Genomic DNA, 13648 nt, shown 5'->3' on the forward strand with positions numbered 1-13648 from the left:
TTTTTTTTTAATAAAAAATTTATTATTCATATTTTCACCACATGTCACCACTGTTTTATCCTTTGTCAAAGTTTGAAAACCCATCTGGCAAATATTTTATTCGAATTCCGTTGAATAATGCACGTGTGTACCTATATTGGCGCACTTTTACTATCACAACTAAATGGCACGGCACCATTCGTCTCATTTTTAACTATTATTATTTAGTGTGTGCGAAAGAGCGAAGACGCTTTTTGACATACTTGCTTATAACAGCTGTTGAACACGAAACGCAATGCCAATGACAGTGATGTAGTGTGGAAATTTAAAATTTTTTTGTTTTTAATTGAAAAAAAAATGCTACCGGACAGCAAAGTGCCCATAACATTTTTTACTCCAAATGTCCTAAGGAATAGCTGGTTAAAGTTTGTCGGGTTAGTGCCGATACACCCTGTATAAATTAAAATTAAATATAAATTTATTTTTTTAATAAAATCTAAAAATTTGGGAGTGAAATCTAAGTGGATTCATTGACTTTAAACCGCAAGAAGCAGTTTCCGTATTAATATTAGGAGGTACGATATTAATTAAATTGAATGGTCGTATCGAAAACCGAACACCTTGAAATCTCCATCGCTCAAATGACCAATAAACCGATTTTACAGAAATATTTGCTTGGTTATCATTTTTTTGTAAAAATAAATGTGAGCAGATGTAGGAAACAAAATCTATTTGGTTTAATTCTGGGTTTTCAGTCAACTTGTAAGTCACTTTTAATGGGAGCCTTAAATGTTGTCTGGTGTTTGTATTATGACATACTCCACGCCATAGCCAAAACCACAGAAAGTAATCAATGTCTGTAACTGTTGTGATTTGCATTAACCTTTTGTAGTTTCAGTGTACACAACACGCTACAGGTACACCCACTATATGCCTTACGGATTAAGTTAATAATTCTATGCTTATTGATTGGAGATCTATGGACTATAAAATGCACCTTTTTGCCTTAATTTCAATGATTGAGTTACACAACTTTTTATTAGCTGGGTATACCTGTACTCCATGTAAATGTTCACCCCCGCCATCGCCCCGGTTGTCCCGCCTCCCGCTTCCCCAAAGTAGAAATGGTTTGTAGTTTAGCTTGCATGTGTTTTGTATTGCTTCCAGCTTGAGAGGTTCCTTTGCCCTGAATGCAGCAAAGTGCGCTGCATCTGTCCTAAAAGTGACAGGGACGTATCAGCGCAATCCGTGCACCCATCCGATAACCACCAACCTGTTAATAGAAATCCCGTCAGAAATCTGTTCTCTCCCACTTCACCGGACAGACCTGAGATCCCGCCCACTCAGAATGAGAATGGCTTCGGAAAAGATAGCAAACGAAATTCAATGCCGGAACCTCAAAGTCCCGAGAGACATTGGCTAGCGGGGCTTATGAATAATAATTCTCCCTTGGCAAACCAGAATGGTCAAGGTCGCCCAAACGCTCACCATACGAGCAATGTAGAACTGCGCCACAATCACGCAAATTCTAACTCGCCTGTCCAAAGAGCGGAGCCTCCGACCTCGAGAGCCTTATCGTTATTTTCTCGCGGGACTTCGTTCCGAAGAAGTACCGTTCCTTCCCGACCTCCGCGCTCCCCCACCAAGCCTCGGCCCGCTCCTCCATCATCATAAACTCCAAGTTATCATTAAATGTGCCAAGTGCCATTTTAAATTTGTGCCAATGTTTCAAATGTAAATCATTTATTCCTAATAGATAATCTGCTTTGTCAAATATCGTTCGAAAAAATTATCTTTATAAAAGGTAGATAAATGAATTAGATTCTTAATTTCAATTGAAACCATGTACAACTAATCTGAATTATTGGTTTATTTTTAACCATACATCAGAGGCATTATCCAGTTTAATTTATTTACAATTTATTTAACAATGATGGTTCTTATTTGTTTGAATATTATATTGAGCAATGCGGGATATTTGAACTGAGGAAATGTCGAGTAATATATACTGGGAAAATCTTCCCCTGGATTCTAGATCTTCATTAGCTTTGTCATTTTTATTTAATACTTTTCGGTGCATGATTGATCTCAAAATGTCTCTCCTTCCATTCATAGTTTTACTATTTACATAATTCTGTAGAAATCACCCGTTGTTATGTTAACATGTGACAATTCGTCACTCTAGTTTGTTTTTATCCAACAGACCAAAACCGTAAATCGGGAGAAATAGCGCTTCAAAGTTTTAAAACGCATATACAATGAAATTAGCTCAATTCTAAGCTTACTAAAATGATTTAAAGTGATAGAAATTATTATTTTTAAGTAAAATTCGTCCCAAATGTTTAAAATTATGCAGAAAACACGTTTTTAATTTGTATGTAGGACAAAGTGTTGGATAAACACGCTCGGAATGTTGTTTAATTTTGGTGGACTTAAGACAAACTGCGTTTTGAAAACACATCAAAAATATTTTTAAAATTTTTTTGTTCACTTGTATCGTATAAATAAATGCTTTCTGAGAACAACTGCATACTTAACTCAATTTCGCCAAAAATGGTCTGTTGGACAAAAACGAACTAGAGCGGTGAATTGATACTTTAGAAAAGACATTCTTCAAGCATCTTGTGTGTACATTTCAACTAATAAACAATAGGAAAGTTGCTTTGTTTACTCTAGTCATGTTTTCAGAAGGAACTTTGTGTAATATGTTTCTTTTATTCAATTGCCGGTTCAACGTAGAAAATAATATTTATTTTTCAATATTAATTAGGCTATGTTTTTACATCTTAATTAAAATGATTTTTTAACCAATTCTGTATCTTTAGAAATGTTATTCAAATTAGTTTCGTTGGCTTTAACGATGTATCCCAATTATTTAAGTTAAATAATAATTTGTCTCAACACCAAAACTGGTGACCAGATAACTAATCAAAATGACGATTCAACTCACCTATAAAAAGTGTTTCATTACTTTTAATGACTTTATATCACGTTTTAAAGGTGTGTTGATTTGTCATTTTGAGGAGTTATCATGGAACCACCAAAAACATATGTACTTTATGTTACTTCTTTAAATATGAGTGTGATATTAAATTGAGTTGCCTTCGCTTGATGTCATTCTTCCTAAACACCGCTGCAACTGTTATTGCTTTCGTAACCTAGTTTTTCAAAATGTCTACTATTACGTATGGGTAAATGTACCGAAACATGGGACACAGTTAAGAAACATTTTATTTTACACAACACTTTGTACCGGTTAGATAACAATGAGAAATAACTATTAACAATGCATTATAATACCTATTTCGTTCAAAATATGGATAATTCAACATCTTTTCTACACGCCATGTTTTGAAATAATAATTTGAATAGTTTTCTTTTTAAATTTCTTTAATTAAACCCAAACATAAAGAACCTATTCTAGATTATTGACCTAAGGTAGGTTTTTGGGTTAAATAAGAACATTAAAACTTTCACATGAATCGCTGCCAAGTGAACCATCAATTTTAAAATGCATTATTTTCCATTTCCGGTTACTGAAATAATTGTTTCTTGTTGTTATCTAACTGATTCAGTGTCCCGTATATTTGTATATTTACCTTACATATTTACTGATTGGAAATTTGTAGACATACGGGAAAGCTTACTCTCGTATCCTGACTTCCCTAAAGTCCATTTCAAGATCACTGAAGAGTATAACTGATTTGTAAAAATACCTGTAAAAGACAAGGAGAGTTACTTGCGGTATGTTTATTTCTCTCTATCTATTTGTTTGCTATTCTTCCGTAAGATGTTAGTGCAACAAGTCTTCCTTATGTTGATATTTTAAGTAGTTTGTAATACGCATGACAATATTAGTTAAGATTCTCACAGCCATTAGTACTACATATTATGTAGTTTGCCTTTGGATTGATGGATGTTTTCCTTCTTCCTTCTTCTTGAGCCAAAGTTTTGGACAGCCAAACATCTTCCCTCATGATGTTGTCTCTGAAGGAATATGAAGATGAAGCACTACACGACTGTTCAATGATGTATGAGCCAATCATTTCTAAATACCTTGAACACCGCAAGTTTAAAATTGACCAATTGCATGTACTCGGTTGAAGTCAATTACCACAAATGAATCATCCCCAGTGCAAAAGTAACCAAGTGTTGTCCGTCTTAAACATCTTTATACATTATGGTTCTTCCGCGGTATTGGACTTAACTAATCATATTATGTAATGGTTCATAATATATCACGCAAGCAGTAAAAAATGCCATAAGTCATTAATTTCAGTTTTAATAATAGGCTGTCCCTTGTTGGTACAAAATAAGTTTTATGCTTTATTTAATTTAGTACAGACCAGACCAGCCTCTCGATTGTTTTGTACAATCTGCCAGTGATTAGACAAAATAAAAATGTGGCCTTTAATATTGTGTAAGTTTATGCAATTTTTATAGTATAAACTCTATACCAAATGTACACTTATATGTATTGAAAGCATACATAATACTGTTGTATATTGTCAACTGTTTGAAGCAAACTGTGATAAAACACTGTTTTTTGGGGCTTCATTTTATTCAATTAATTAAATGTAAATAAGTAATAATATTATGAAATAAATTATAGACATTAAGAATATTCACAAGGTGCTGTTAAATATATGTAGATATTATTTAGTTTAACCCCTATGAGACAGTGAAATTTTATAAAATTCTGAAATCTAAATAAAATGTAGAAAATTATAATCGAAATAATTTGCACACTGCACACTGCAGTTCACCTCATCAAGGTAGTCATCATTTTACTGGACTGCAAATGAAGCCAGCTGCACCATAGGGTTTAAAAAACAATGTTGTCACCTTGTATTAGTTGATCGATATGTAATTTGTATTATTTTCTGACTCCAGTTTGCAACTGTAAAAATATGTTTTTTTTTATTTAAGAAAGGGGATAGCTCTATCCCAGATAGCACATCTCTCTTTATATTAGTAAGTAGTAAGAATTATGTTTGCCATCCTTAAATTTAAAGTGGTTACTAAAAAAATCGTCAATTGAAATTATTTTAATTTTATTAATTTAACATTCCATATTTTATAAACACTTAACAAAAATGTGGGTATTAACCCAATCGCTGCCAAGCCTGTATTAAATATGTTTAGATAAACTAGAAGTTTAAATAAATTAATAACATTATAATCTTAATTAACATAAGCTTGACGACGATTGGGTTAACTCCACGGTGACCAATGAAATTAAATCTTATTTATTTATTGTTAAATATGAAGATATAAAAACAATACACTTATTAATTGGCAATCATTGATGAAATATAAAAACAAATAATTGTAGCTCTTCTGTGACATATACATTTAAGGTTTAGTTATAATAAACTTAGTTATGATATTTTTGTATTTTTATTTGATTTTTCCACAAACTTTATTACTGTATTGTAAACTTAACCCTCTATTAACTAACATAACTACATAGTTACTTACCATTTAACTATCTTTAACTGTATTGTATCTTACTCTCTCCCTCTCGCATCCATTAATTGGCTATAACACCTCGCTTTGTAGTAGTGTACCGTATTTATTTAGACTTTATATTATGTAATACTAAAGACGCGTTGTTTCACAGAATTTGAACTGTATTGTATCTTATTCATATCCCTATCCCTCTCCCTCTCCCATCCATTAATTGGCTACAACACCTCGCTTTGTAGTATTCACCGTATTTAGACTTTATATTATTTAATACTAAAGACGGGTTGTTTCATAGAATTTGAACAATTAACAAATTTCATAGTTAAAATTCAGGTTCTTTGAAAGTCCTAATCAACTTCTGTTACTATCCACGAACTGTGTAACAACCGGCCCATGGTGAAATAAACACAGAACTCGAATAGAACTTGAATTTTAACATTGAAATTTGATGAATTGTTGAAATTCTCTGAAACAACCCGTCCGTTCAACCCATGATTTTGGTGGAATTCATAATGTTAATAATCTGTTTTAGAAGTTGTTGTGAAAAAATAGTTAAAATATATAATTTACAGCCTTTTTAGTTATTTGTTTGTTTCCCCCTTTGCCGGCACTAAATGATGGCGGTGCGCCGGCTGATTCTATTTTCCTAATAATTTACTTTTTGCAAAACTAGGTTTTTGAAAATTGCATCGTCTTGCCAGATAATGTGTTAGTAAATCCACCATAAGTAGTTTTCCCAGAATAGCTATTTATTTTCAGAGATGTGATTTTTTAAAAACATTTTGATACATTGACTTACAAGAGGTTAAATTAAGGTAAACACATTTTTTAAATCATGTTTTTTTCTTTCTAAAGTGATTTAGAAATATTACTAGAATACATTAATTATTAGTATTTTTCATAACAACTTCTTATTTAGGAAGAATTTTTCCAAAATATTAAATTTTAAATTGGAAAACCTGCTTCTGGCGTAGATATGAGGATAAGCTGATTACTCTTGCATGTTCCAAGTTGTCCAACAGTCTCTTTGGGAAGATCTCCTCTTGCCAAGCCTCGCTACGATGTGTGGAGTGCTCCGACGGCTGAGGTATTGTCTTCCAAGTGAATTATTATTGTAACTTTTCTTTTAGGCACTGGAATCTAAGTTAGCGTCGTGTAGGGCTCCGGTACACTTGCGGGAAACATCTCACAATTCATCCGACTTTAACAGAGACCCATACAGGTACATCCAATCCTTATTCTTTATGCTTTACTCATTCAATCATTGGTGAATGTGGACGTACCTTTAGTCCCTCACTGTCGATGCTGTGGGTAAAGCGCCCTGCTTCTTATCTGAACATTTATGTATGTAGTAAAAAGTCATCTACCTTTTTTTACCCTGTAGCTCAGAAAATGCAGGTCAAAGTCTGTCAGATAATTCCTGATACACTGTAATCCATCACCGCACAAATGCCATTGTTAGCCTGTATTTGTAGAAATAAAATCTGTTTTTTCGAATTCATATTCAGCAATACATTTTCAATTCAAAATCACTTTTGGTTTTTCGCCTCTTCTTAAAATTGGCTCATGGTGACTTGCGCAGGGATGAATTCACTTTGTCTATTTATTGTATGTATTATAATAAATTTAGCATAATAAGTTGGTTGTATTACGTAATGCAAAACCTTTATATGCCATATTTATAACAACCTAAGTTGCTGCCAAACAATTTGTCACAAAAGCTATTACAAAGTTTCATAGTTTAAAACTTTGCATTAGGATGGAATATTTGCCTTCTCGGTACAAACTGACTGAGAGTAATTACGGGTATGTCCGCAGGGTTTATTATGTAAGTTTCTACAAATAGCGCTCTTATAATACTGCGACAGCAGCTCCATTAATAATTAGACTAAAATAAACAAATACTTTGTTTCAACTACTTCATATATCCCGGTTCTCGATAAGCTGCTCCGTTTCCCTCACAAACTTATCTTCCAAAAGCACGCAACAGTAAAGTTGTATTGATTTAGAATATGATTAACCCTTGATATCACTGCCACACAAATAAACATACTTCTCACCACAATGTACACAAATGCTCTGATGATGGACGCTGTCGGATGAAGGAGGAAGCGCAACACAACATAATATCTCAAAAATCGATCACGATAACACTTTTGATCATGAGACTCTCAAATTGTATCCCTCTAGTCAGCAGTTAGCTGTTACGAGTTAAAAACAAAGTATTTGCTCAGTTTAATCTGCTAATACATCATATTCAGTACTCTCTCAGGAATCTGTCGCTCGATTATCCGACAACTACTATAATCCACCGCTATTTTTACTCAATTCAGTAGTCTGCTGCGTGCCTAGACTCGAGCTCCAAGCTCTGTACGCGAACAGGTTGGGTTGTCGTACTCATTCACACCCATCTCTGACTATTTTACCAATCACTAGTGTTCATTATTGTTGTTTTAGGACATTTCCGTCACTTCTCTGAGTATTTACGTTCACGTTCACATTGTGTCACACTTTTAGTTTGAATAAGTTTACAAAACGGAGTCTTCTCGCAAACATGACACCTTTTATTATTATTCATTTATTCAGGGCCTCATCTCTCCTCTCCACTCCACCTTAGTCCCCTGAAGACCCCACGAGGCAAGAGACATGGCACTTTGTATAATAATTGGATAATTTATATAAATATGACTTCCTATGCTCTATCTAATTATATAGGTTTAAATACATTTAGTCATTACAAGGTCGCGGACTGTGTAGGTCAAAGGTTTTTGGGTTGGCAGATTAGTGACGAGAGTACTGTATAACATTATTATTAAACATGATGTGTGTCACAGGATGCGGAGGATCAGCAGCCGGAACCCCTCCTCTCCCGGCATCACGGCAAACTACATACACTGAATATTTGTCGGTGGAGATTTATAATTTCCATCTCGTTCACCGGCATAAATCATTCCACTGGCTAGCTTCAATCCATGACGAAGAATCTGCTGCAGCGTTGTGCGGTGACATTGCCTTCAATAACTAGTTTAGTTGATATATTTTTTCTATGAGACTCTTAGGATGGATTGTGTCACACAAATTCAAATGTAACATTCCCGTCAAATGGCCAAACCGCACCACTTTTTATTACATATGAAGGGTCTAACTTGAAAGTGAAAACGGTGAAAGACTTGACTTTAATACCATGTTGTTTGGATGGTTAAAAATGTCTTAAACCAGGCTCAAGGTGGGCTTTACCAACCAACATTGAACCGGCGTGTAAGAATCTAATTAAATGGTCAATTGGTTATCATGGTGGATGTTAGTTTTTAGGTGCCCCAATTTTGCAGATTTGTTGGCGTAGAGGTGACTGCAGAGAACCCCATGAAAACTCATTGTTCGCTCAGTACAATGATTAAATTGACCATGATCTTCCCGTAAACGTCGATATACAGTTTGTACAGAATTGTCATTGCTGTAGAATAATTGAACAACTTTGACGCATTGAGCGGTGGTCAAATTATTTATTTAACTAACTAACATTTGATATGTTAAACACATAACACTTTTTCTGTCTAATTTACAGTGTTGCCAATATTCAGTTTTATATCAAACGGTGATCAGCTGCCAAGTATAACAAAATGATAGCTGTACTTAGTAATTACTTGTAATGGTGCCCATTGGCCATTTGATGACAATGTTACATTTGAATATGTGTGATAGACCTCTACCTTAATATAGTATGTATTACGTTTATTATCTCTGTTGGTAAGAAGACATTTATGCAATTGCAAAAATGGGGACTCTTATTCCCCGTCACTAAGGTTCTTATAATCCTAATCACTGATTTTCTTCAATTCCTTTTATTCACCGTCTCGTACTAATAAATTAAACAACCACAAATGGTCACATAAGATGTTGAATGATACATAGTATATCACTTCTAGGAATCCTAGACCCTCAGTTTTTCAGTTTCTTCTCAAACCTTGGGCTTAGCTTACAGTGGGAGCCCGTTGTAGGTGTTGTATTTCAGTCCCTTTTCACCTTCTATTGAACTAAGCGCTAAGAGTCTGAGAACATCTGTTACCTGAAATCTACCTCTGAGTGTTGCTTAACTTTAAACCTAGATTTGTGGACCTCCTAAATAATGCACATATTAATGACAGTTTCAACTAAAAAATAGTTTTTAAAATGCTGAAAAACCGGGGCCTAGGTCAGCTAAGTTCTGAATGCTGCAAAAATTTAAATACAAATTATGTTAATGTGCTATAAATGCATTAAATTAAGACAAAGTTTCTGATAGTTTTAGGTTTAACAGTATAATAAGTCAAATTACACATTATATTAGAAGCAATTATTTATTAATTTCATGGGTTTTGTAACAGTTGTGCATACCAAATAGAAACACACTATGATCTTTATTAATTCCTGTGTAATACAACAAACTATCAATGCACTCCATCCTTTGATTTCGGTTGTATAACTATAATGTTAAAGTCACTCCCAACAGGCAAATAACTTAATAAAGTCACCGTTGATTTCATGCACTTTATTCTGCCCTTTTGACTGCTTGATTATTTATTTGCTAGTCGGAAGCGACTCTGGAGGCAATTATTGATGTACCCTGTAAATAAAATTCTACCTATACTGAATTTTAGTGGTACAAAATTTTACGATAAATTTATCATTTATGTTTATTTTGTAAAATTGTTTTAATAACTCTTTTTTTGGCAGTTTTCATAGGAATTAAATCACCGTGATATTTTATGAAATAAATATATAATATGTATTAAAAAAATGACGGCATTACTATTTTTTTTAAGCAGTGATGTTCCTGACTATTTTCTGCTGGCAGTTTTACAAATTTAAATTGCATTTACGTAAATATTCAAACATTTAAATGGACCAATGGATTAATAATTAATAAATTGAATGGAATGCCTAACTATAGTTTGTGAAAAAACTCATTCAAAATTATCTTTGAATTTGGACAAAAAAATCATGTCATTCAAGATTATAATGTTGTAAGGGGATATTTTTTTCAGGACAGTTGAAATGTGTTTTTGGTTGTAATGGCAGGTGGTATAAAGTAATCAATTACAAGTGAAATAATATACATATATATATATATATATTTTTTTTTTCAAATATAAACATGTTATTTGTTTTTATGTAAATCTAATTACATGATGGACATTGGCGCATAACTTTATTTTAGTGCGTGGATTATTGTAATGATCTCTTTTTCACTTAACAAATATGAATATGAGGAGCGACAATTGAGAGATATTTTGTCCAAAGTTGATATTTGGTAGAAATTAATTAAAGGATAACTTTTGAACTTGACTTTTTAATTTTCATTATTTCTTTATTTGGACAAAGTACAATTTTATGCGTCACTCTCTCATATTATTATTTGTAAACAATTAATGTCAGTATGTTCAGCTAAGCAGCTAATATCAATAAATTTTAAAAACGCCGTATAGTTTTATTTGTTTACTTAAGTATTTGTGTAATGGGGTTTTTTCCCCCGGAACCCACAATATAGGGATTGTGTATTCTGTTAATTTAAAAATAGAATGTATACATTTTCTTTGTATGTAAATATAATGTGTGTTAAGGTTTCAATAATCTGCCCTATTTTAATTTATGAAGTATTTCACCATCTCTTGCTGAGTAACTACTCTTTAAGTAACTTTAATCATAAGATTGACATGGCGGTAAAAACAGGCATTTATTTGATGTGGTAGCATTACTCAGCTGTGGTTTAAGAAATGATATACGCTACTCAACAAGTAGCTCTAATGGAGAGTTTACTCAAAAGTGGTGAAATACCAAAAAAAGTTTACAACTAATAGAAGAAATTATTAAAAATAATCAACAGATTCATGGACTTGAAATTTCAATTTTACTTACATAATAAGTTTCACCTTTTTTACCGCCAGATTTAAAAATTCATACACATGCAATATAATATAAGTTGAAGGTTTTGTTTTGTTATCAAGAAATGCTGAAAGACGTATTTATCATTACCAATTTTTAGCGTAACATTTATGTGAAATCTAGTATTTTATTCCTCTGATATAATAAAATGTAAAGCCCAGTTTTACTCATGCTTTATCATATTTATATATATATACATATTTATTTATATATTTTTGAATCCATTCCCTGAACTTAGTGATTTTTCTAACCGATGTGACAAAACAACACCTGTGTTTTTATTGCTGTGTTTTCATAACATCAAATATTTTATCAGATTGATTTGCATATAAAATATGTATGAATTATGATTAAAATATGATAACTATTAAAAAAATGAAAACACATTTTGTCTTCCTACTTTATTTTTTATGATTAACTTGAAGTCAGGGCCGCCCTGTGCGTGTGCAATCTCACCAAGAGTAGTCAAGGCACTGATAATGCCTAATACGGCGCCCTTGAGGTTTTTGAGCCGACCCTGTTTCTACTTTAAGTTCCCAGTGCTCCCTGAATTATGCACAAAAAGTGGCTAAATACAGCAGACACTCAAATAATGACAAAATAAATAATTTAACATGTTGATTTGTGAACACCACACAAGAGTCCCATCTGCCCTCAACCATTTGGAGCCGGTGTGACTATGACATCCCCAATTGGGGTATGTTGTAAGACTGAAGGTAGTGGGGAAATGCCTGGCTATATCTGGTTACATCTGGTTACCAGACACAGCTAAAGCCATTTCTAGCAACATTTCAATTCTGAATGGTGGTCTTACACCAGGGAGATACTGATTATTCTGTTGTTGTGAAGTCACCATGAAATCAGGCGCTAAATGTTTAGTGGTTCACCGAGCAATTCCTCAACAACTTTATATATATATAATATATATATATATAAAATTTTAAGTTATCGCTACCCTCCTCCAATGTAGCCATGTATATATATATACTTATCTTACCTATCTATAGAAAAGATACTTTCTTCTACCCTTTTATTATACACTCCACATTTATTATTACGTCAATCATTTTAAAAGATTATTATAACTATACGAAGAGATTATTATGATTATATATGAATAGATATACCAGAATAATTCTATATAACAGATCTGATAACAATACAATAATTAACAAATGTTTCGCTATGCGGCACGGGTGTTCACTCAGTTAATGAGTTTTAGTGTGAAGCGTGTGAAGATTGCAATAAGTGACAAAAAACGTCATAAACAAAAGGCTACTTTTTTATTGTACATAAAACAAACTAATAATGTCAATGACAAATAGGTACCCTTACCCAAAAGCTGTATTACAAGATAATACTACCCGAGACGCATAGCTGACCCGTTGACTCATGATTGCATTTTACAAGAGAAATATTATTACTATCTAATTCAAACCATAGGTCAAGAATACTTACTTCGCTGCAGCCATAGACATATGAATATTAGTAGACCTGCCCTAAGTGATTAAAAGCGTATTATCCCCACTCCCCATACCGGTTCCATTGAGCCGGCTGGGCTCGCGTATGGCCTCAAATGAAATTTGAAAACGTGACGTCATCATTCTTGTGCGAACTATGGTCGAGGCATCATCGGTTCATTTTACGAAATAACACGGCAAAATTTTTACTTGTACTATGAAAACTGGTAAAAATAGATGTGAAAAAAGAGAATAAACCCAATTGTCGTATTACATTCCATATATAAGCATTATTTTTCTTTATTTTAACCTTTTCTCTGCGGGAGACGCACGCCTGCGACGCACTGTACATGCCCTGTACGCGGGTGGCACATCTGTGCGACGCAAAGTTTCTTCGGCGTTATGGGTATGAAACATGCTTGAGCACGGTAAAACTTATACTCTTAAAAAATCTCACATCTTTACACTACTGACATCTTACGATATTTATCCATAATACGTATCCTAATCATCGATACAAAGATTTGAAGGGATCTTCCAACTCGGAGCGAAAAATGAATCAGTTTGAATTCTTCCCGCGTCTTTACACACGTTATTGCGCAGGCGCATTTTATAAGATTCTCAAACAGAGACGCTCGCCGTGTAGATTACATTGTTTTATCGAATTATTGTTTGCTTTTTCGTGGATATGAACTTTTTTAATTACAGTGTACATTCATCTGATTTATCATATTTTAAAATAAGTTCAGTTACATAAATTCATTCAAACTATTGAAGAAATATAAAATTTCGTCAGTGTTAGATTATTTTCAAATAAA

General features: G+C 33.2%; 1 protein-coding gene across 4 annotated transcripts in view; it reads left to right on the forward strand.

Moving 5' to 3' along the window:
- nudE (Nuclear distribution protein nudE) overlaps window positions 1-13648 on the forward strand; it is a 42040-nt gene that overhangs the window by 6978 nt on the left and 21414 nt on the right. The window contains exons 8-9 of one of the 4 annotated variants that reach the window (XM_089637986.1): window positions 6579-6670; window positions 8283-12159. The exons of 1 other annotated variant lie outside the window; for it this stretch is intronic. In XM_089637986.1, the coding sequence (XP_089494112.1) occupies window positions 6579-6670; window positions 8283-8346 (156 nt within the window). In that variant the 3' untranslated portion in view covers window positions 8347-12159. Of the gene's footprint in view, window positions 1-1146; window positions 6529-6578; window positions 6671-8282; window positions 12160-13648 lie in introns of those variants that run through there. 2 more of the 4 variants (XM_089637987.1, XM_089637985.1) reach the window with 2 other exon arrangements.

This window comes from Hesperophylax consimilis, chromosome 12 (genome assembly GCF_061612785.1).
Source record: "Hesperophylax consimilis isolate HC1 chromosome 12, BYU_Hcon_1.0, whole genome shotgun sequence".
Lineage (NCBI taxonomy): Eukaryota > Metazoa > Arthropoda > Insecta > Trichoptera > Limnephilidae > Hesperophylax > Hesperophylax consimilis.